The sequence below is a fragment of the Neodiprion fabricii genome, chromosome 3 (genome assembly GCF_021155785.1).
Source record: "Neodiprion fabricii isolate iyNeoFabr1 chromosome 3, iyNeoFabr1.1, whole genome shotgun sequence".
NCBI classification, from domain to species: Eukaryota; Metazoa; Arthropoda; class Insecta; order Hymenoptera; family Diprionidae; genus Neodiprion; species Neodiprion fabricii.
The window spans coordinates 49,717-74,739 of NC_060241.1; the positions used below are offsets into that span (position 1 = coordinate 49,717).

Here is a 25,023-nt window from a genome sequence, read left to right on the forward strand (position 1 = left end):
TTATTACTTCTGAACGAAGCGCTCGCGGTTCAAAGATTAACCGAATTTGCAGAGTGAATATTATCGTGACGAGAAATTGCAGCAGCGTGAAGATGAACGTATTTTTTCTCACGAGTACAGTTTTCCGCAGTATTAAGACAAGTTTTCGCCAAGCTTCTACAATCATCTCGTTTCTGCAGCACATTTCGACAATATATACGCATATATTTATATATTATTTATAAAAAGTTCACCGGTGCCCGAGACAATCACGATTATTTCAAGAAATCTACGGCTTATCGTACTTTTTATTATGACTAAGATGACAAATGTAGACAATGTCTGTTTTATCATCTCTCAAATGTCATCTCGTCATGGTTACGCTACCGGCGGATGTTATCCCTCATTATCAGTGCCTGTGCCAGTGGTCTGTACTACATACATGCACATGATACACAGGCGTGTGTAACTAGCTGATTATAGGGGCCATGCGGCCATGTGGCCTCGTGGTCATCGACTTTTATGAAATTTCCTTTTCTCTTGAAAGTTTTGTGGTTAACAATAAGCTTGAACCCAACAATGAGTCGCGTATATTATACTCCCATGTCGTGTGCGTATAATGTTGTACAGTACATTTTCTGGTCGTTCCTTCGAACCATGTGCGTCTTTGCTATTTGTTTCCCCGCTGCTCTATATCATAGTACCGATACACGTTCGTTTCATTAACCACTATGGCGATCGAAGATGTGAGAGAAAGTCAAGATAACCTTGCAAAAGTATCTTATTTTCAGGTATACCGTATAATTAGCGGTCATTAAATTTGCATGACATTAAATTGTTCGAGATGAAACGGCGGTGGGGGTGGAGGCGAGGGGAGCACGAGAACCTTGCCTTTGGTTGCGAGCGGTAGGTTTGCGGGCTCGTTTGCCTAGGAATGGCCTCTCACTGTTTAGTAACAAGTGGTTAGTACGGTGAGAACCTTGCCTGATTACGGTGCATGCTACGAGGGGCTATTCAAACTGAACGGAGCAGCCTCGTGCAATAACGCGGTAAGAGAATTAGATATTTGACATGTTTCAATGAAAATTCGCTAGCCATTTGACGAATAAACATTTATTAACCACATAGGCATCGTCATTGGGTTACGGTGAATCGACCAGTCATCGATCATTATTCTATCAAATTTACACGAGGTCTGCGTTCAACTGTCACAATTTCAACGCAATAACGTTTCATTCAAGGTTTCAACGCTGCGGTATTATAATGGAACTGCTTCCAGATAAAACTGTACCGTCAACTTGAAAACTTGTATTAATCATCATCCGTACATGTATACCTACAAACATACCTACCTGCGATGTGTAATTTCTACACGCGTATTGAAGGGATAATGAAAACGTATTTTCATTATCAAATTGTCGGGCAGTGATTCGTGTTTTTCATACGGCTTAATGTGTATGACTTTTCAGTAAACAATCAGTGTAGACCACATATTATTGCGAATGCAACGCAAGTCGTGATTGAAACGATTGTGTAAACCGGTGAACGGTATCAAATTCGACATAGGTACGTATAATAATGTAAGCGATTCAAATTTCCTAGTTATATGTAAGTACAGAATGCGGTATTTGCCCAATGTGTAATGTTCGATATAGATAGTAATCTTCAATTCAACGTCCATCATGTTTCCACTATATTGTATTGCGTTTATTATGACGACGACTGCGCGTCGCGTATATTTCCCTATTGCTAGCGGCTTGTGTTCAATATAACTTGCCAGTGATGTATGAAAACTGATTGCCAGCTGGTGTGGTAATAACTGCCCGAAAAGGACAATGTACTGCATATTATTTGAAATAGACAACCCAATTAGTATTAGCTAGATAACGGGGCATGAATTACGTGCATTCAAAACATCCATTTATATGATATTGCCACAGCTTTTACAAAGGGGAACCGAAAAAAAATAAATAAATAAAACTGACCCTTTTTTTTACGATACATTCCAAATGATTGACAACGCGACATATAATAGTGAATTTCGTTTGCATCGCACCAATGTGTTTCTCGCTTCGGTTAGTATATTTCAGAAAAATCGTTCGCAGACAGGATTTATAGCACAAGCCCGATAGGTCCAAGTTCAATGTGAGCTGATCAGCGCTGATGTCTAGTTGAAATATATAATACGTTATACCGGTTCACCTTGAGAATTATATGCGAAACAACAATCACTTTCGTAATACCGTCGTCGATTTCTTTAGACGTATATGTATACTTGTATGTAAGGTATAATGATGCATAGGTATGAAACCCTCGCACTACTTTCGTACAGGTTGCTCCACAGGGCAGGATACCTACGCGTGACGTCTACACCTATGTATACCAAGAGTTTCCCGTGGGCCTCAACGCTCGGCTGATTCTTAAATTTATTATGAAATGCAGCTTTGGTTGCCTATATCTGATAGCGTTGAGCGGGGAGTTTCACGGAATACTCATGGCATACACAGCGTATACGTATCTGTATACCGATTGCTTTTCACTGCCGATCCATTCATCTTGTCGATTTTGTACAGCAGAATCGCTTGTAAACATTGATTAGTAATAATTGAATAATTGAATAATTTCACCTATCAATATCTAACGGTTTATGCCGCGATTATAGGTATTGGAATCACTCAACTCCTGCCGGCAATTTCCCGCACGGTTGGGATCTAAATTCCAAAGTACAAATGTTCAACTGATGAAATATATTGTGAACAAAGGATATCGATGTAAGAACCCCGTTAATTAAGTTATAGGTGACAGGTATCATTTATCCATGGTTGGTAGTGTGTGTCGTGTGCTACGCATGAAACCAGTTTTCGGGAGCGAATGCGGAAATAGAAGAATTTCGAACACACATTTTACGTCGGTAAATGCTAGGGGACGGAAAACGTTCCATAAATTCGTAATTCGCTTGTAATTTGTGATTCCGACGCCAATAAAATACTCGCATCTATAACATCAAGCCCTTCTGATTCTTACTCTTTGTTCGGGTATACCTTGGTTTTACCTTGCTGCATCTCCAAAATCTCCGACTATTAGAATCGCAAACATTGGGGTTGGCCTTAGTTCGAAGCCATTGACCTGCCAAGGATAGACAGCTTTCATAACTCCTTCCGCTCCGACGTTAAGGATGGCCTCGATTTCGCGTAATTATATGAATTGGAGGATACGCATCAAGTCAACATATTTTACATGCGAGATCACCATTGAAATACTTTTTATAGCCATACAGGTGGCCACAGAAATTCCGGTAAAATCCTTGAGACTTCCCCTAGTCAAAATCTATTGTTTCCCTGCACCGACGCTAAAAAAAAATACATACAGAGATGAGGTTTTCTTCTTTCAATTCGAAAATACGAACGAGAACAACTAGGATAGAAAACAATACTAAAAAGATGGTCGGATGAGGGAAATACAAAGTTTAACTCTGTCGGCACGAACTATCAAAATCGAACCTTTTCGAATTTGAAACACGTTCGTTTAATTAATACATCTTTTCTACATTCTTCCGTCGCGGGACGTTATTACACAGCGCATGTTTTACTAATTTCATTTGCGAAGAGTGAAGCTATGAAGTGACGGTGTACGGAAGAGCGCGGCTAATAACTTTTTTTACTTCAATTTTTTAAGTCGCAAGCAAATAGAAAAAAATCACCGGCTGATAACAGAGATAACAGAGTTCCCTGAAACATCAATGTTTTTGCCTGACCGTGGTCACCCTGTGACCAGATCAATCACCGGCAATTGCTACAATTCGACATTGACGCGTCTTAGCGGGGTAGACAATAACTGTTATGCTAAAGTACTACATAAGATTACTAATTGTCACATAAAAGTTTTCGCGTTTATCACTCCGCAGGCTCGATTGCCTACAAAATATTGTCCCGGGATAAATGTCACACCATTTGATTTCTTGATAAAAATTCTCCAAACGATACGGCGCCACAATATACTGAACTTCAATTTTTTTTTATTCATCAGATCCCGGTGTAGGATGTTGACACATCAAAGCGAGCCATCAAATCACAATGCACGAGTTCCTGTCACAACCTTCTTCTATCTCGGAGCAGAGATACTGCTTGCAGCACTGATCGGTCTCTCATTGGCTATGCTTGCTATCATAAAGAGTACACTGCCAAAACCACCCAGAGACTTGACCAACTATAAAGTTGTGGTATGAATATAAACGCACTTTGTCGATAGTTGCGTAGTACAGATAAATCAATTCCTCGCCTCGTGGTAATACTGCGGGCACTGCACGGTATGAGACATATTATAGTTTATAGGCAGAGGAATCTGATTTTACGAGGTACCTATAAGTATAAATTCAGTTTCTTTTTTAACCTACACATACGTATAACACACATTATGAAATCAATCAAATGGGGGGAAAGAGTGAAATGATTATGATAGTTTTCGTCCAACAGGTAACCGGGGCAGGATCCGACTTGGGAAGAGCTGTGGCTCAGGCGTTCTTTAGAGCTGGGTGCGTGGTAGCGTTTATTGATCAGGATTTGAATTTAAATCAGAACAATTCGCCGGATCCCGTTTCGCAGCACCGAAAAATGAATGACTTCGAGCGGTTTAATGAATTTTATCAAGCACCTACGGAACGAATGATAATTACGTACAAGTGCGATTCAGCGAGTAGATCGAACATCTCTGATGTGGCGGAAAAAATTCACAGAGATGTTGGACATATAGACGTCTTAATCACCTGCCCAGAGGATTCTAGTAAAGATATTATCACCTCCCTTTCCACGCATCTTATGAGTCATTACTGGGTTAGAACATTTCTATTCTGTATTTCCCGGTCTTTAAATATTCTTGTCGGCTAAATCTGTCGAACAAGGCATGTTTACCAAATAATCATCGACCGCTACACTGTTGGAAAAAATATGTTTATTTCAAAATACGCCCGAGGTCATGAAAGGTTTACTAAAAATTTTTATCTCATCTTAAACCATTTGCACACTGAAATCCAAATTGAATTAAGGGTGCCCAATAAGGTGTGCTGAAAATCACACGGAAATTCAACACATTGCTTTCGGAACTACAAACAGATTTCGAACGAGTGTAAAATTTCCAACAGCGTATTAACCTTACACTACAAGGACAGAATTTTTGAACATCTTAAAATTTAATTGATTCGTCGCTTTGTATCCACTATTCTCCTTTTTACCAATGTTTCAGACAATTTTAGCATTCATACCTTTTATGATACAATGCGATCACAGTCACATCGTCGCCGTAATACCGACGACGTCAACCGAGGATGCTCATATGGGATCGAAGGCAACTGTTTCTGGTTGGTAAAAATATTGTTTTGTGTCGTAATGAGTCTTTCCATGTTCAAAAAAAAAAAAAAAAAAAAAAATGAACAAGCTGGGAATATCCTCGCTATCTTCAATCTGGTATAATTTGTCAGCATTGCCACGATATGAATTGTATAAATAATTGCCATTGAAGAGACTATCGCTACACAAATAATTTTTGAGTACGTATATTGCAGGCACTGAGCAATACATTGATCAATCGCTATAATACACTTGTTCCTTATCGATGGTTGTCTATTCAGGTATTATTGAAGCGATCAGGCAGCACGTTAATAGCGCAAACCAGCTGACGTTCACCACCATGGCTCCGAAGGCGGAGGCAAGGTACGTAAAGCCCTCAACTCCCTGGAGCGAGCGATAATACTCAGCTAACACCAAGCTGTATCCCAAGCGGGACAAGTGGAAACAATAGTTCGTTAAAGTACCCCGAATTGTCGAATATTCATGTATCGTTCCATGTTTTCGTTAATCAGGTTAATGAACCAAAGTAAGCAACAAACGGCACAAGATATAGTCGAAGCTGTTCGTAGAGATCAATACACTCTGATCACAAGCTGGGGATCTGACGCGTTGTATCCTGTCTGGTAGGTGTCTACTCTTGGTTAGAATAAAAATACGTTAGCAGCTAATAATGTATGTATATGATTACTACCGCTTTAGCCCACATCATTCTGGAATGATCGCTCACATCGAAGATTATTGTTTGACATTAAACCACCACCACCACCACCGTCATCATCATCATCATCATCATCATCATCATTGTTGCGCCTTGCCTGTCTGCTCATAGGTCTACCTTTTTTCAGCTGCATGGCCTACGAAGCAATCCACACTTTCACCCAGTGGTTATACAGGCAAGGTTGTGAAGATTAGTCGTGATTATTTCACGTAAATTAGGACGCATGAGTTCAATGTCAGTCTGACTGTATATTTTATTATCGTTCGTTGAAGCGTAGTAGAGATAATGATAGTTTCTCAAAAAATGTATACAGTTTATATTGCAATAGGTACATTAACATAATGTTGCGTTATGCCAGGAAAATATTAGAAATACATTTTGTAAACTGCAGAAGTAACCTTGCATAATGAAAGTTCTGTCAAATACGTAGTTGAATGATAGAGTTGAGCAGAGCATATAGCTCAAAAAAATTTTATCCCACCCAAACGGAAGCTTAGTGCAAGATGAAACTACAACAAAACTGATTTCAATCCATAGTTTAATAGTAAAAAATTAATTTGTTTCTCAAATTCACCCGAAGTGCAGCCGGATGAAAATTGTATTGGACCCTTGCTAAGGGCCGGTCTGATTTACACACGCGCGCGCACGCACGCACGCACACACGGACACACATGTACACAACTACATGCTTCTACAGTGAGTTATGAAAATGTATCGGTTCGGTACGATGCTCGATTTGTACTAACCATGTTCCAGATTTATTGAGTTCTTTTTTTCACCAACTCGGTGCAGCGCATACATACTCATAAAATATTTGTAAGCATACCAGTACAAAACGTAATATATGTAATGCCATACACTACATAACATATGAAATGTGATAAAGCCACGAATATATTTACCTATGTATAAGTGTGGTGAAATTTTCAGTCAGTTTTATGCCATAGAGTCGAAGGTTGTCAAGGCTTGTAAATAAATTTCAATCTCGAATTAGTACATCATAGTGACCGCTGTCCGTGTTTCCACTGAACAGCAGTCTTGCAGTACGGTAATTTTTATTTACCCGGTTATGAAAAATCCGTTCCAAAATTTTCCTGCCATCAATTTGTCGATAAATCGACAAATTCATGTGGTAAAGTTTCGTCGCGACTACACACTCTAGTTCTGTCGCGTAGGTACCGTTAGCAATCATATATTCGTAGTAATCCTGTCGATTGGAGATATTCCATTCCGCCATTACGAATGCACTGTAGTCATGCCAATTATCCTTGATATACTCCACCACCTAAAAAAGTGAATAAAATCGGCACTGACGACGACGACGTTGCGAGTTGGTTGCATTGTCGGTGACAGGATTTACTTTGTTTATACCTACCATTGTTCGGAGTGATCTGTGCTCGTCTTCGTCACCCCATATTATGTAGCTCACTGAACGATACATGCAGTTGCCATCCCCAAATATTTTATACACGCTGAAAGTACCTTCGGGAGATTCGAACTGGTCCGTAATTTCTTGATGATGAGAAAAAAAAGAAACATTGTCAAAATCAACCTGCGACGAGAATCGTTGAATTCGGCCGAAAGATACGCATATACGTTGAGAATAATTGAGTAAAGTGATCGGTCGATGAAGGGGAATCCTACAAGTTCCAGCTGATTGTCGCAATTCGTACAGGTATACGCATCATTTAATACATTATGATTCTTATATTATTTAATATCTAAACATCAGAACCTGACCTCCGACAGAACGTAACGAGTGACGACTCCGGGGAGTGGATGGTTTTTCAGGGAAATTATTTTTCAATTTCCTTCGGCCGTCGTATAGCTTGTTGCAGTTATAATCACTCGCCGGGAAGAAAATAGATTGGCTTCTTTTTCCTCTGCCACTGTCACCTCTGTCACAATTACGAGCATACGTAACCTCAACGGGACAACGCAGAGGTTTGCTTTTCTTCTTCAGCCGCGCAGAATTGAACTGACTATCTACAAGAAATATAAATGACCTACTATTGAAATAGATTTTCACCTATTTTTCTGAAAATTCGAAACTTATTAAGTTGATGCCAACAGAAGATAACCCCTAAAAGTAAACCAAACTGTTCGGTGAGTCTAGATTAATTATTAATGTTACCAACCGTTCGCTCGTATTTGAGCGTATAAATTTATGCACCAAATGCAGGGCGAACAAAGCGTGCCCAAGAGCGCCAACGACTGGAAGCTGCGATCGTCCAGTTTAATTTCTTCGGAACTCAAAAATCGAAGAAGACCACTACGCTTTACGTTCTTCCTCTGCGTTTAATTTTTCATTAATTTCGTTCAACAGCCGCAGTGAAGTACCCGGGACAAAATATAAGTGAATAAATGTCGAAGCGGCGGAAGATGCTCGCTACCATCATTGCTAGAACAGATAGTGATTCATGATAAGAGTAGTTGTGCAAATTTATAATTTTCAATTGAATTTTCTGGCTTGAGGGCCCAAGAACTCGCGGTTGCAGCTTTGGTAAAAAACATACGTCGGAGCGTAACACGATAAATGCGAGTGTCAGTTTATTCTGCTGTTAGTATTCCTGCAGAATCTAATGAAGTGAGCTCGAATTTTGCAACAATTATAAATTCTGATAACGATATTTCGCAATCTGCGGGTAATAACAATCAAAAACATGAAGTCTAACGAATCCGTAAACCGATCCGTGTTGTCGTCCGGGTCAATTTATCGATACGTCTGCATGAAATGAGTAATCAATTAATTTTTTTAAATCGTTGATTTCACTGTGGTTTATTGGCATAAATATACACGTATGTTCCTTGTTCATTGATAACAGATAAAAATATCTGATTTTATGTTTATCTTCAACGTTTGAGTTGTGCCTGTATGTCAATTCTGTTACCAATATACGGTATGAATATGTCTGTATCCTGGTTACTAATAAATACAGTAAAACGTTTATTCTATACCCTTGTAACTAAATTTTCAATGCCTCCAATAGTTACAACCCGTGCAATATATGTAGATTTTTCTATTACTTTTGTGATAATGTTTGCCTAAGGTTTACCGGGTTTTGTTGCAGCATGGATTCAAGTATTTATAAAAAGTATGAATTTTTTAATTTCAAATAAATATCTACAAAGAATATTTTTATGTGAAAAAGCCTCAGCTTGCCGATGAAAATGCACTGGCTTCCAATAAGACTCGATAATTTGACGTAATTGTATGAAAAACTGATTTTCTGTATCCGCCCCCTTTTCGCTAGCGATGAAAATATTAATCATGTATCTTAGTCTTATAAGGACATAAGTTACATATAAGTATAGCTTTACTGTATTGTACTAAAGGTACTGAAACGTTGTTAAATAAATAATACTCTATCTATGTTATAAACGTTGCCGTAAGAGTTATATTTTTGTCGAGAAAAACTTGTATTTCGGGTGCTCAATCATTGTAAATAAAAATATGCGAGTAAGCGAAAAAATGTATAGGACTGAATATACGCCTCTCGACAAGACCTGCAGCTTTGATGTCTACATGTTTCGTCAGAAAACTCATATCTATGGAGATATTCGGCAAAACCAACTTTTTTGTTCTGAAAAAATGCTTCAGAGGTCGTAACAATTGATTTAAAATTTTGAATTCTTTTTTGGGAGCTTTTTTTAACATTTCTCACAAATAGGGGCATGGAATTTGAAGTAGGTCGATTCCTTCGCAATGACACTGGTAGAAATTGTTTAAATATTTAAGTTATTTTTTAGCAGTCTTCTGCGTTGCATTCGGCGTGGAAAGAAGTAATCGAAAAAAAATCACTGGCCCGATCGGACTTTTCCGTCACATACACGAATTGATGGGTGTACCCTCCCCTTAAAACCCTTGGCCGTTAAAGCTCGCTCGGGGTCGGTACGCCTAGTATGGTTGATTTTTATGCTCGTTCGCTCGCTACGCTCGCTCATTCAATTGGATAAGCCTTACTTTTAGTGGTTTACCCTATGTTCGTAAAATAGTGAAATTTAACTGACTACCTGATAATATTACTCGTATACATCGTAATATATATAGCATAAATAATTTCCTCTCAAACTGCGTGACATAATTTTTTGTTTGTTGCCGTGTGAAATACGCCATTTTGACGCTCTGAAAAATCGCACCAGGTTAAAGCCACATCTCCACTATACTTACAGTAAACCATTCGTCTGATTATGTACTATATTAGCAACTCACCGACAGGTGTGTTTTCGTTATTTTCAATTTTCTTCGATTGTTCCTGTACTTCTAGATTGGTTCCTAAAACGTATGTAGATACATACATGTTGCTTTGTTAGTGAAATATACTCAACGAATAACATTATTGACAATAAATTGAACTCACCTTGGAACTCACTAAACAAATGTCCCCACGATCTTACCGTACGTACCGTACTCCACGGCTGTTTGGATATCAACTAAGATCGACGCCGGCAATTTTCAATGAATATGAGTTAATACACAGGCGGACGAATCATAAATGATATATCTTATGTACAAGGATTACTGATTACTATTAAATATATACACTACACACTGACATGTAGGTATATATCACCAGCATACTTTCTTTATCCTATCTAAGAAAAGAGGATTTCTCAAGGAACGTAATATTTTGCAAAATCTACGTCCTCGTAAACTTCAAGTACGAAAATATCGTTATAAGATTTATTGAGGAACACATCAATTATTATACATTAGTTACCGTGTATCATACATACCGTGGGTTTTTTTATTATCGAAATAATCATGCGTCTAGGGCAGACCACCGAAGTTACAGCTCACATTACAATCCATGAGCGTTTTTTTGATAGAATAGCATAATGTGGTCACCACCGAAAACGTGATTTCAGTGGTACAATCGCGTATGATATGAAGACCTCGGTACAGAAAAAGTGAAATAAGAATTTTTGGTAGATACAACCTTATGGAATTAGCTGACGTAGGATTTTATAATTGAATCAGTATCAATGGAAACTTGTATCTATCAGGTAAACCTACGGAGTGTTAGTTCTGAAAGTTAAAATTCGTCAGATAGATAGAGGACCTAGAGTACAGGAACTAGGGAGCGCTCGTCCTGAACGTCGAAATTCACCAGGTAGAGGACCTGGAACGCAGTACCCAGAATGTAGAGGACCTGGTGCTCCAAATTCCCGGAGCGCGATTTTCGCACGTCCTCTCTGCTGCGCGTTTATTTCCGGACTGAGGAATTTTGCTGACTGATTTTGGTGGTCGAATATATTATAAGAGAAAAAAAACTTTCGGTGATGTCAAAATGTAATTTCTGAACTTCCGAACATCCGAAATTTTTATTTGGATCTTTAATACTATGTATGATGTATGACATATGATGTGTGACGATGATATGATGATTTTCCTACATTCGTGTCTGTATATCTGTAGGACCGTGACCTGAAAAAAGCCGATCCCCCCCTCCAATGCTAGCCAGATATATGTCAAGACCCCTATGCATAAAGATCATATAAGATCGTGTGGCATGTACATACATGCCCGGCATAGGCGCACATTTATACAGTTCTACATATTTTATATAAATCTATATGTTACGTTTTTGTACGAAGAATGGTTAGAATACTCTTGGAATGTGTTTATTACTTCCATATCGACTATCCTTTCAAATATCTAATTAGATTCTATAATTAATACTACGTAATTTAGCCAATTCACTCGAAAACGAATGATTGCGGTATCAAGCTATTACTCGAATATTTGATTTTACAAATAAACAATAATACTATCTAACAATGACTTTTTTATACCACGAACCAAATTTTTACTTAAGAAACCTTAAGTACAATTGGAGCAAGTTGATGATTAGTATGTCCTGACTAGCGGGGTACTTTCGGTGTTGGAATGTTCGCAAACACCATTCCACTGTTGTACAGTGATGTGTATAAACACATGGGAAACAAGTATGTGCCTTAGTTGAGTGACCTCAGTTATAGAAACTGCGATAATATTACCAGTTCGATTCAATCTTTTGGTGAATAGTGTAAATATAGCAAAACCTGATTGTTATCATCCTCGATATTAGCAACTTGGGCCACTCAGCCAGCATCTTGATGTCCTATTCATTGGCTCTGGTATGCAAGTGTATTCAGTCACATTACCTCACCATCTGACTGGCTCAGGCATCGATTGGTACAACAATGGTCCCTTTCTCTTTGTTCAACTTAAGATCAAAGCAATTCACAACGACTAAGTACATACTATTACAATTGTAACAGATAATAACAATAACAAGAACAACAACAACAACAACAATAACAATGATGATTATGGTAATAATAATAATAATAATAATAATAATAATAATACTTGCAATAATAGTAATAGTAATAATAGTAACAATCACTACAGTCCCGCTATACACTTTCGGGTATGTCCCCATAAGCTGGCAGCTTGTGCAGGGTAAGGGAGGGGTGGATTAGTACCGTTACAGATTAGTCTGCAGCCGTCTCAAGATATTTACTATAAACACCCGCATTCACACAAGGGACAAGGAAAACTGCAGAAAATCTTGTTCAAGTATACCCGGACTTGTTTCAAACCTCAGCTTGCCGATTACGTGCTTGAGCAATGTGACACTTTTTTACAATTTTTGCGAGTTGTCGCTCAGGTCCGCATCGATACGCTGGGCATTTCAACTCTAGTCCTCCCGTTCCTCAGTCTCGTACGCTACATGTTACGCTACTATCGTCGGCATGTGAGTTTCGATGGCATCAAATGTTCCCTATACCGCCCTTGGTAATTTTGTATGTTTCGTTCTATAGCTGAATATCGGGGAGATTTGCGATTCAAAGGGTCGTTATTGCTTTGAATATTTTTTCGTTATATTGAAATTGATACTGATAAACTGATGGACAATCTCAATTGGACAGCCAGAAAAAGCACATCAACAATAATGCTGTATAATTTTTCCTATATATATCACATGTTCGTTCCATTCGTATCCATTGCATTAGCCACGTTTTATTTCGGTGGACATACCAATTAATATGCTATTTCCATACCACGTAATGCACGTGTATATCTAAGCCCTTTAACCGCGGGATTCCACCGTGACTCATAAGACGTGGAACTGGATTCATTTTTCGAACCATTTTGTGACTACATTTCGTAGAAATAATGCATCACAAATAGTTCAATGCATTCAAATGAATGATTTTAATTGCGACTTCAAGATTGGGAGCGATTACCAAGTGTAGACAATCATATGTTCCAAAGATGAAAAATATTGGGAAATAAGAAATAATAACACAAAATTAGTACATTCTACAACTTCCAGTGAAACGTTATCTGTGACGCATCAACTTTTCTAACATGTGAATTAAATGGATTTAATTTCAACATAATAATATATGATCGACTCTCAAATATTTCAAACAAGTAATTTTGTACCTATTGAAGTCCAAATGGGAGTGTAATGATAATATCAACAAACTTCACAACATATGCAATTTCTGGATACAAGCGCGATACCAGCCAATAACAAATGCATACCTCGTCCAAATGATACTTCATGTTTAACGACATACATATATTAGTACATTATGTAACAAGGGAATAATTTGACCGAGAATTGTTGACTTGAAAAGTAGCTACCCCATTAGCGGGAGAAAAGTGCTGCTGTTTTCCCAGAAATGAGCGGGAAATAATAACTTTTCCCTCGCAAATGCGGCAGAAAGTAAGTTTGAGCGAAAAAATGATAAGAGGGAATTATACCTATGCTACATTCGTCCCGTTTTTCAGGTTAATAAAGTGGCCATTACCGTTGAGTCGGGGTTAAATATATGTAAATATACAACGGTTATGAAAGAAAATGGAAGACTACAGTGGTTGTGATGTGCCAGTTGTGTATAGCATTAATATCAAATCGAAATAGAAAAAACTAGAACAATATAGTTTAAAATAAAATTTACAATAAGAGTAAGAAATACTTGATACTTGTTCTAATGGAAACAGACCACATGATTATCCGTACTTGGAAGTACTTTGCGCAAATCTGTACATTACATCTTACTATTAAAACTTACAGAGTTACGAAAACAGTTTGGTTTAGCTGTTTAGATTTTTATGTATATATATATATATTCTATTGGAGATTTCTGAACGCATCTTCATAGCAATTCTTCTCTCAGATTTTTGTTTCCTTCTTCGTGTTAGAGGTGCGTCTGAAAGGGTTCAAAGAACGTTGATAAGAACTCTTTAAGAGGAAAAAACTGCGAAGTCACCATTGGTTATACTTAATTTCGCGATTCGGCTGGGGAAAAACGTACGACTGGGAAAGTGCAGCTACACGCGGTCCAGAAATGTAACTATTCGAGACGACTGAGTAAACTGAATACATATATTGGATGTAAATCTATGCTTCCCTCGTCGCTGTCACAAGTAGTCACATTCATGTGGAACTTTCTCCCCCTCCCGCCCCTGTTGTGACGACACTCATTTAGCAATTTTTTATTTAGAACTTAATTAAAAGAGCACTCCTAATATTATCATTATATTACAATATTTTCAAATAAAGTAACAATTTGTACGTTCTCAGGCAATAGATAGGTACTCAAAATCAGTAGAAAAAAATTTCTTATTATTATATTGTGTTTGACTGAACAAGAAATTCAGGCTTTTCTTTTACATTATTCATTACTGACATAGCACGCACTGTTATTTTTTTGGAAGGCGGTGGGAAACTTGGAAGTGTCAACGTCTTCTTCGTCCAAATATAAGGCATCATTGTCATTGTTTATCAAACGGAAACTTGTATAATTTGTTGATTTTTAATGACAAATAAATATCAGAACTAAAAAAACGACTGTCAAGGAGCAAAAGTAAGCGTCGAACGAAGACATTATCTGTTTTTCGGTGTATGAATATTAAACGCGGCCGAAAAGTCAGTCCACGAATGTTTTGAATAAAGCGCGTTGAAAAAGTATAAATGCAACCAATTTTCAACTTCAAAATGATATTCTTACGATCAATCCGCCCATAACCATATTCACTTGTATTATAATTGTAGCCCCCCACCGCACCTTCTGGATCCCTCCCTTCCACTTTGTGTGTAACGTAATTAATGGACCCCCAGTAAATATACGCATGTTTCAAGAAAAGTAGGTACCATCACGTATGATCACATGTATATTTATTAAAATAACTTTTGAAACCGATTGTACTAATTCAGATAAATAAGACAAAGGCATTTTGTCAAGATTTTATTCCACCTTTTTGAAATGTTATATCATTGTGACGGCGTTCCATACAAATTCGTAACTTGCAATCATGATTGGTATATAACAAATTTTAAAACAGGATCATTGAAAAATATTTGCAATGTGATTTTCAACGTTAAACAAATGAGATTCAATTATTATCACTCAAACGTCGACTTTGGTGCCAGCAATGTGAACTTTACAAATCACTATCAGCATACAGTATATACCACAAGGATTCCGTGGAGTGTGTATACAACAATGAGTCCTGCGCACAAACTTGTTCACTCTGACATTGAGCACTTGCTTGCACACAGACGCACTTGCACAGATAATTAATGGAAAGCCACTACCGCTGCAGTGAACGTAGCAGAAACGTTTGTCCACGGAGCTAATCACTGTGGGTTGACCTCATCGCGATTGTCAGGAACCCGCTAAATCAACACTGACTTATATAAACCTGTAGCTAAAAATAAATCTGTACGTAACTTTACAAGCCTAACTAGATTTAGTAAATGTTATTTGATTTCCTTATTTATCCGTAGCAATATACTTTTTGACGTTACAGTCAAGTATGCATGAAATCAACGTTGTCTAATAGCTTGACTACTCTCTTATAAAAATAGTAATTTTATTACTCACTTCAAGTATCGTACAGGAGTGGCTACACGTTCTTCCCCTTATTTCCACACATGTTAAATAGTTTTCATTCTAATAAAGTTCACCAGCACAGTAATTGGCGAATCTAGCAATTTAGGCTCAACTTTTTTTTATGCAAATTTACACTAATTGTGGTATTTGAGTATTTACGGATGTGCAACTTGGCGAGTGACTGGACCTCGCATTACGTTCAACTAATAAGACTGACACCTAGTCATTGAACCGAGGAATACTGGAAAGTAATACAAGTCTATTTCGTGGCTTAATTATGAGTGAAACGACAAAAGCTGATGTGGTCTCACTGTAATCTTCTTACACCCAGACCCAGCGTCTTCAGCTTTGTTGTGGCAAGGACTATGCGGCTCAGGCTAACTCTGTTTCTGATCCCTGGCTTCCAAAACATGGTCCCTGTGCTATGTTCGTATCGAGTCTCGTTCCCGTTATCGTTGGTAATCTGTTTCTGGATCACCCATAACAGATGATACTACAGGATAATTAGATATAACGTCTCTTACCGATTGCATTCTACCGCATGACAATTCACTGCAAAAGTACTTCACAATTGCCTCTCAATTAAGAAAAATCAACGCTAATTCAAACTGTTCGACAAAACCTTATAACGTACAGTTGCAACGAGATACGGAAGGACTTTCGAGTCAAAATGTCCGCACAGTTTGAATGAAAAGAGAATATTACATGCACAAGATGAATTTATTGTCACCGACGGTGACCGGATGTGTACTTGGAATTTCATCCCGACCTGTACGTATATTTGTGGTGATGCACACGTTGATTGGCATATAGCTGTAGTCATCGTGAAAATGTATACTAAGCTATTAGCACATAATCCGATGAACTTCAAAACGTAGCACACGAAAGTCAAAAGCCGCCGGGATTTTGGAATTAGCAGGAAAATTGTGTAGATTAGGATAAATGAAAGAATCATCAAATTTGCATTTTGGATAGAACATTCAAAAGATATATTGCTATTAGGGGAATGGGGGCTGCTGTGAGTGTTGATATCCAATCATTTAGCAGATCTTCAACTGTGGAAGTACTGGTTTTGAATTGAGACTTGAGCTCAGCAATATTCACAAAGCTAAACATCAAACAGATACACAGTTTCTAATGAAAAACTTTTCATTAATAACATTTCAAATTATAGTCAAGCGTATTTAACGCCAGCGGTATTAATCAATCATTAATGAACCCCGTTTAAAGTTTTCTAAAACAACCTCTCAACTATGGTAATATAAAATCAACAAATGTTCCAAGTTAACCCCTGCTTATATGTGATATAATGTAAATTTACCAAGGGAATTTCATGCGGTGATTAATGACTTCTACTTCTAAGTTTATCCTAAGTCTGAATGAAGTAGGTATATCTGAAGGGATATCCTAAGATCTGACAGAGTACGGTTAGACTTAAAAGCAGGTCGTTTAAAAGCCAGCAAGAAATTTCTTGAACCACGGCAGGTATGATACTGGAATGCAAATAGATATAAATATTCCACTGTGCTCTCAAAATAAACTATACCTTTCTGACATCGAATGAATAACTACGTACAGTAGTGTTGACTGAAAATGTTGATAGCCTGCTTAATTTAAAGGGATCACAGTGTCTCGAGTTTTGGACAGGCGACAGGCGTCGGCAGGTACTCGGCAGTTACCGACCTGATCAGAGGTTGATCCGACTAAAAATAAGAACCTGAAACTACCTTCAGGATCATTCGGGCCATTGCCATATTCAGCGGTCTTTACGTGACTCAAGTCAATGTAGTAGTCCGTGATTTAAACAGCGTCATTGATTCGTTGGTGAACACGAGTACAACTGACGCAGTCGTTTTACACGGCTCTCTTTTGTTTCGGTTCTCATGTTCAGCAACGAATAAATTAGCCTGTACAGCTGACGACACAGTTCTCTTTTATAGATTAGTAAGTATATTAATACTACGAGCGTCGGGCGAGATACCTGAACAGTAAATTTATTTTGAGTACAGTTATTTCCTTAGTTCAGATGCCGACAAATTGCATGATTCAATTTTAAATGCTTGTTACGCCTCAAATCGCATGGCATTCCGAACATGCGTTGAACAAGGTTTCATAAAATGATAGTGAAAATAGTGTAAAAACACAACGTAAGGTTGCAATTTCGGTTTGCACCCAATTTCCAGAGTTTTTGATAATAACTCGACAGTTTCTTATAATCAGGTATGGTTCGAAATTGGAAGCAAAAAATTCAATGTGACTCATGTTCCCATAGGTGCTCTGGATAGCGATTATAAAATCGCTATTATCGATAAACTTTCGTGATGTTTGGCGCTAAGCTTTGATGATTGTGCAGCCCCAAGAACAGTAAGCAGGCTAGAGCCTGAAACGGAGCATATTCGTAATGTTATACTTGATGGGGTCAACTAGTATATGAACACTTATACAATATCTTAATTACATAACAATCATACTTAAAAAGCAGCAAAGCTATTTTCTGTATATGTATAGTATCCGATATAAGCAATGGTTATAGTACGTATCAATATTATTTATACAAAATACCAACGAATCTTACACGTACACTAGAACTTAAGTCAATTCTAGTGCTTCTAGCGGCACGAAAAAGGGAAGGAACAAAGTAAAAATCTATGGTGTCGTCCAATTTCTCCATTACCCCGCAACATGTTAATTTGTGGAAAACCTGGTAAACCTGAGGAACCGCAGTTTCTAGACGACCTTTCAAAAGCACGTGAGAATGAATTTTTCACACCAGATCAAATAAAATTAGCATTAAATTAAACTTATGGAAGTTACAATAATTATCATGTACAGACAGACAATGTGAAAGTAGTTGTACATTGATCACTACTTTTAGATCATAATGCACTGAACACTGATGTAGTCACTTTTTAACAGTAAAGAGTAACGAATACTGTATAAATATATTCAAATTCAAATGGTGAAACTGATTATTTTGCATCTAAAATTGAATTCACAAATGTTACGATTTCTAAGAAAGTACTCGTTGATATTTTGAGTGCAAGCGTTAACCCTTAATTACAATCGTTGAACGACATTTTGGCTTTTGTAACATTTAGACTGGAAACGATATCTTTTTTTCTTTTAGTTCCCGTTAATATATAGTTACACAGTTTTTAAATATACGACTTCATAACGCATAACGTATAAGGAGTTATACGTGGTACATAACAGACACACATATACGTACATATTATGATTATGTTGAGACTTGAAGTTACATTTGAGTATTGATTCGGTTATATCAGCTAAGTATTTACATCCTTTTATAAACTACATCAATAATCGACAGCTACCTCTCAGGATCCCAAACTGGTGTCAAGTGAAGCCAATAAGTGACATTTAAATGGTACCAGACTTAACAAATTTCATTTATCATTATTTGCTACCGTCAGTTTTCCCTCTGTCTAATATGCGGTACACATTATTATCATCTTCTGTAACACATAGACACTTTCAATAACATGGACAAAATTTTCAACATCGCCATCTCACAACTATACCTTGACAGACGTTTGTGTTTACCTCTGGAGAAGGTAGGATATGCCCAATGAAATGGAAAAGCCACTGATGTAATCACGTTCTTGAATACACATATTTAGTACAAATGAGGAAACTCGTTGCTGCAGACAATCATCTGCAAGCTCTAGCTTGCCACAGCTATACGTCAGCTCAGATTCGCATCAACATATTAAATATTTTTTCATTTAGTATTATACAATATACATCCAATGTTGAAATATGCGAGTAAAGGAACTGGTCTTAAATTCAATCGAATCCAAATATTACCAATATCATATTAGTTACAGCAAAGCGATATAAGAAAATATGCCAGCTGACTCCAATTTTATTCATGGAGAATTCTCCTGCTTAATCATCAATAATGGTGTCCAGCCGTCAGGCACTTGAAAATATCTCGAGAATTCCAACTTTTTCAAATCAAAGTACCCATTTTGCCAGACTCAGAAACTTAGTTTTCCAATCATCATAGGAAATAAATACAACTTTCTGCTTTCTTCAACAAACAGCATTTGTCCACTCTAAATTATACGTTCTACTGCAATCACCCATGATGTATTTAAATGTGAGATATTTATTCTTAGATTGAAAATTGGAGAGAAACGAAAAATTATTTTCAAACAAACAACCGAGAGTAAATATTAGGGTATGAGAAAACTCATGTGAAAATACAAGAAGTTTTCGGAAATACTACCCAAACAGTGTTGAATTTACATCAAAACGCGCTCGGCAGTACTATACCTATAGGTATGTATACTACAGTAATATTGGACAGTCGAGTTTTTGTGATGCGTTATAGGAGTAATCTGTAAACTATGCAGCGCTATTTCGGGGTGTGTGTGCATATGCGTGTATTTCCGATCCGTCCAGAAATAAAAAATTTACTTATATAAGTACTCTTGTGAAATTTCGGGATATTTTGAAGTATTCAAGATCGCTGGACACACGCGATGATGTATTATTTGTAACTAGTTTATGAGTCTAGCAATTGTCCAAAAATCAATATTCAGGTATAAGACTCAGGATTAGGAGTAAACATTATTTCAGCCAGGCTCGTGCTAATCTAACACTAGCGATAATGAAAGTTTGTAACTTGTTGTTGTCAGAAAGAGGTATGCAAGTACGCCTCACTTTCAGAATTTTATTGACTCCTCTTATGTGTGTACGCCTACCGACGATGATTTTGTCCTGAGACAGTCACTGCTAGTGCAAACTTACATAAGTAATTTCTTCTGTGGCAGGATTAATATTGCTTGGTGCACTCGCATATAAAATTGAATAAATCCTTCCAATTGACGAAGAAATTTAAATTTCGTTTTCAACACGAGGCGTGAGAATTTTTTTTACATAATTAATTTTATTGGCATTTTATTTTAGCTTGCGTTCCCAGGTTCAGAATACGAATCTCATGCTTTAAGCCATAAAATTTGTCAAATAATCTATGCATCATAAAGTTTCAGCAACTATAATAACTTCTACTGCAAAGGTCGTGGTCTTGTATTAAAACTAGCTATAAATGAAAATTGTATATGATCGTTTAGTGAGCCTCAGATATTACAATATATTATACATTCTTGGATGGTGCTTCCAGTAGAATTACGATAACAGTAATTGTGCTGTAGTTCGAAGTAACTGGATTCAACGTGCCCGGCATGCCGATCAGGGACCAGTAATTAGAAAGAATGGCAAAGCTTCATGATTGAATACCAATCGATGTTTATAACGTTACAGATTACCTCTTAACGCAATGATGAGATCATTTTCACCAAAAACCAAAGAGTACCAAAAATTCGATGTAGTAGTAGTGTATAATTACCAATAAAAACGCAAATGCCGACATAACACGAGAGTAGGTGATTGTACGTACGGCAAAGAACTGCAATTTGCTGCCGTTCTTAGGACAATTTGTCGTTTGATAAAGTCCTTTGATAATTAATAATTGACTTCATGGATTGAACGGTAAAGGGAAAAAAAGGAAACATGTCGATTTGCAGGACGTGTAACTTGCATAGACCAGTGACGGTCCTTTGTGGAGATTCATTGTTGCAGCATAATTTGTCCAATGGTGGTTCCAAAGCTATGCAACATTTCACTCCCGCTGCAGAATCGCCTGACACGTACAAATATAGAATCGCATGTCATTGAGATCCGAACAAATCGAAACACAACATAAAATACAGACACGAACGATATATATTCTTATCGATGGGTAAAGTGTAATAATCTGTACGCTAAAAGAATAGATATTCAAGAAAGAAAAAAAAAATTATTCGAGAAAATAACAAACCCAAAATAAACGCAACTGAAATAATGAACCATAACACAGGGAAAACAACATATACACAATAATTGAAGCGAGATACCCGACCCCTGCATACCCTGCGCACAAGTTGTGTCAAACAAACAAACGGCGCGGCACTCTACACGAAGAAGCGCGGGAATCTACCTCTACAAATGTAACAGTAAACATAATTGATATTGCACTGCAAAATGTAACAAGAAAACCTTCATATGAGAAACAATAAACTAAACTGAACTCAAATATAAGAATGACCAATGGTAAAAATTATGATTTAAATTAAGAACGCATCGCTTTGTAATACACGGTTGCAAATAAAGATTACCTTTCTATAAATCTATTGGCGACGACATCCAGACACTTGGGACACATTATCCGGCCGGCAATTATTAACAGTATTCACATTCCAGGCATGTAGTTTCGAACGTCGTCTGTGCGTATTATTATTTACTGTCATGAGAAGGCATGTGATTAAACTGTATCCAGGCAACATCATTCCTAAGCACTACAGTTACTGTGCATTCGCGTTTGTATTCATTTAAATTAGGCTCCGCAATAGATAAGTAGGCCTTTTTGAAAGATATTATTAAGTGGTTACATGCGGTCGCAACTTTTCAAAAAACGATTTTTTTTATTGCATATTATTATAGTTGCATGATCTAAGAATATTTTGCCGAAAAGCCAATGTCTAGTTTCCAAAACTTGAGAAATTTATGAGCACTCGAATGAAACAATGCGCGATGTGCGTCTTAATAGAGCAGAGTTCAAGGCTAGAAAAATCAGGCTTTCAGGAAGCTGAGAATGCGGCAGAAGGCCTTCTATATGCCCGAGAAATCGCCGATTAAGGGCATGAAAAATTTCTATTTCTTCTGATACAGAAATCAACGTCAAACCAGAGGTCAAAGCTTTAAACGCGTTCATATGGAAACTACATTTTCTACCTCGCTGTTCATCCTAACCTGGACACCATTCGATGGAGTAAGTTCAAACTTTACATATGTATGTCTTTTATGATTCCGCATGATAAATTGACCGGAATTTTTTTTCAAGATTTAGCGCTTTTTGATGCCAGTTAAAATACGAAGCGATTTTTGATGATAAAAAAAAAAAAAAAGCGACGATTTTCTTCGAATCGTCATATCTTTTGGATTTGTTCGAAATTGCGAAATGCCGATCGGTATACCATAACTATTGTCATCTATATTAAAACGAATTTTGAAGATTTGATTTCAGACACGAAACTTGGTCGCTGCAACATACACCGTTTGGTCCTGCGAAAAGCGCAGAGCTTCGGTTGGAACTCATGAACGCCGTTTTTCTGTCAACGAAAAAATTTTCAACCGGATGTAACCCCTTGAAAAGTGTCAATCACAACAATATTTAATCATCCTGCATCGCGTTTGGCCATTTACGTTGCTGAACTTCCTCAATATGCTAGTATGGATTTTGAATCTTATTAATATTTAGGAGAAGTTTTGCTACATCTTGGGATAAGATTATCACTTCTTATCTTGACGTTCTATGCTTTGATGAAAATTATCAACTTCGTACAATTGGTTAGATTATTTTTACCGATTGGTGAAAAACCGAGCAAGTGTAATCAAAAGGAATAAGAGTTGTTACAAAAATATTATCACCGGAGTGCAGCCACAAATATCTGTAAAAGTATTCGCTGACTGTTTCGAGTTTTCAAGAACCTGAAATACCATTTTTCTACGACTCTTATCTTCTTCTCATGTAAGCAAAAACGAAAGCTGGATAGGTTCTTTCGAAAGTTTCAAATTTGCTTTACATACCTATATTTTTGAACTTTAGCACATGAATGTATATTAGCAGTGAGAAAAAATTATTTTCCAAATTGAGGTGCTGCCCAGCCGTTTCTTTTATCACCTCATTTACCAACGCCAATAAAAATTTATAGCTGATTGAACCATCCATTATATCGTGTCAAGATAAATTCGGTCAACCTTCTCTGCGCAAGCATACATTTTGCTTAAACCTTGTACTGTACAATGATTGAGCGTCAAATCGCAACCGTACGTTGAGCTTGCGAAACAAGGATATTCGTAAACTAGTAAAAATTGATAAATTTACTGACTTACCATTTCGGATGTCAAACTAGCTAATGCCTCCTCGACTGTAGCGACAATTCGATTATCCTCTTCCCCTCTTATACCACTTCTAATCGGTGTTGTGGGACAGCCTATCAATATGATTAATATGGTGTAAATTAAGCATTACAAAATTTGCTGGCAAATCTTCCTCATGTTGGATTATTCCATTTATTTCGTTCTCACATGAAGAACTACTAATAGACGAGCTAACCCATGTCTCCGCTACTCGAACTCTCTGTAAAGGATGGCGTTCCCTCAGTCCATGTAGGAGTAGAACCTTCGACACTGCCGGTAGGTGGTGTCCACGTCAACGCACCACCGCCACGACTGCTACCCCCGCTTTCTACGCTTAAGGACGACTTTGTTTCACGCCCGACGCTGCCGCAGCCACTACCACTGCTTTCTAAATGCACGTCAGATATACTAGAGGAGAAATAGAGAGACAGTGATTGATTGAAATGAATAGAGATACCTCGTCCACGAAATTAACCAGCATTGTGCATACGACATTGTATAAGCTAATCAATGTTGAGCAAACTTACCTAACAGCATCGTGATAGGTTTTGGTTAAAGTAACGTGATGCACTATTTTGTTTTGCTTCGTATGCGACGAACTCAAGCTGCTAGTGAGGATCGTCGTTGTTCCGTGATGGGAATGGTGACCCCCCGATGCTAATGTTGCGTCGTTCGATGTAACAGCGTCGTCAAATGGCGGAGGTGGGGTGGAGCATGTAGAGGGAAGGGTACCACCTACAACAAGCGTACTACTATGATACCGTTGTACATCATAAAGGTAAGTGAAATCGGCACATTGCACGCTGTCCAATGTTGTACTACGAAAAGAACAAATAAAGAAATAAGAACTAGCAACAACACCAAACACTGTCCATCGTAGAATACTCCAATGATCTAACAACAATCAAGCAGCAAATCGGGTCCGTTACATTGCAACAGAATGTACGAAACAGAAGAATGCAGACCAAACTGCATTTTTAGTTCTCACAAAGGTATTTCGAGTTCCACTACAGTTGCATTAACCAGAGTGTCAACTAGCTTCAGCTCAGTGGGATCGTTAATGTTATTATACATTATTTTGTATGCGGAGGGGAAAAAAAA

At 37.5% G+C, this 25,023-nt stretch overlaps 2 protein-coding genes and 1 long non-coding RNA gene across 22 annotated transcripts in view; 2 read left to right on the forward strand and 1 right to left on the reverse strand.

Annotated features, from left to right (window-relative positions):
- LOC124178070 (phosphatidylinositol 4-phosphate 5-kinase type-1 beta) overlaps positions 1-25,023 on the reverse strand; it is a 58,239-nt gene that overhangs the window by 12,309 nt on the left and 20,907 nt on the right. For 3 of the 16 annotated variants that reach the window (XM_046561173.1, XM_046561176.1, XM_046561177.1), the window contains 3 exons: positions 24,450-24,657; positions 24,119-24,330; positions 23,896-23,996 (listed from right to left, as the gene is read on the reverse strand). In XM_046561173.1, coding sequence (XP_046417129.1) covers positions 23,896-23,996; positions 24,119-24,330; positions 24,450-24,657 — 521 coding nt within the window. Of the gene's footprint in view, positions 1-10,709; positions 11,314-11,333; positions 14,251-17,914; positions 21,605-22,118; positions 22,244-22,267; positions 23,112-23,895; positions 23,997-24,118; positions 24,331-24,449; positions 24,658-25,023 lie in introns of those variants that run through there. The other 13 variants (XR_006869726.1, XR_006869724.1, XR_006869725.1 and 10 more) reach the window with 13 other exon arrangements.
- Positions 873-7,035, forward strand: LOC124178075 (epidermal retinol dehydrogenase 2-like). Of its 5 annotated transcripts, none has more exons than XM_046561200.1 (8): positions 885-1,028; positions 1,108-1,587; positions 4,006-4,198; positions 4,452-4,808; positions 5,218-5,332; positions 5,603-5,684; positions 5,834-5,944; positions 6,167-7,035. In XM_046561200.1, the coding sequence occupies exons 3-8, from the start codon at positions 4,019-4,021 to the stop codon at positions 6,231-6,233; spliced, it is 912 nt and encodes a 303-aa protein (XP_046417156.1). In that variant the 5' UTR covers positions 885-1,028; positions 1,108-1,587; positions 4,006-4,018; the 3' UTR covers positions 6,234-7,035. The 5 variants fall into 5 exon arrangements, with proteins under 5 accessions (XP_046417154.1, XP_046417159.1, XP_046417156.1 ...); XM_046561201.1 differs by having other exon boundaries at positions 1,108-1,559; XM_046561202.1 differs by having other exon boundaries at positions 1,108-1,545.
- Positions 7,428-10,935, forward strand: LOC124178078. Its single transcript, XR_006869734.1, has 2 exons — positions 7,428-7,714; positions 7,789-10,935. It is a non-coding gene; the product is annotated as an uncharacterized LOC124178078 (long non-coding RNA).

Excerpts from the sequence above, each read along its gene's own strand:
- LOC124178075 (XM_046561198.1), top strand. The coding sequence starts at position 4,019 with ATGTTGACACATCAAAGCGAGCCATCAAATCACAATGCACGAGTTCCT. Across the intron at positions 4,809-5,217 it reads ATCTTATGAGTCATTACTGG|ACAATTTTAGCATTCATACC; the intron begins GTTAGAACATTT and ends CCAATGTTTCAG. Across the intron at positions 5,945-6,166 it reads GACGCGTTGTATCCTGTCTG|CTGCATGGCCTACGAAGCAA; the intron begins GTAGGTGTCTAC and ends ACCTTTTTTCAG.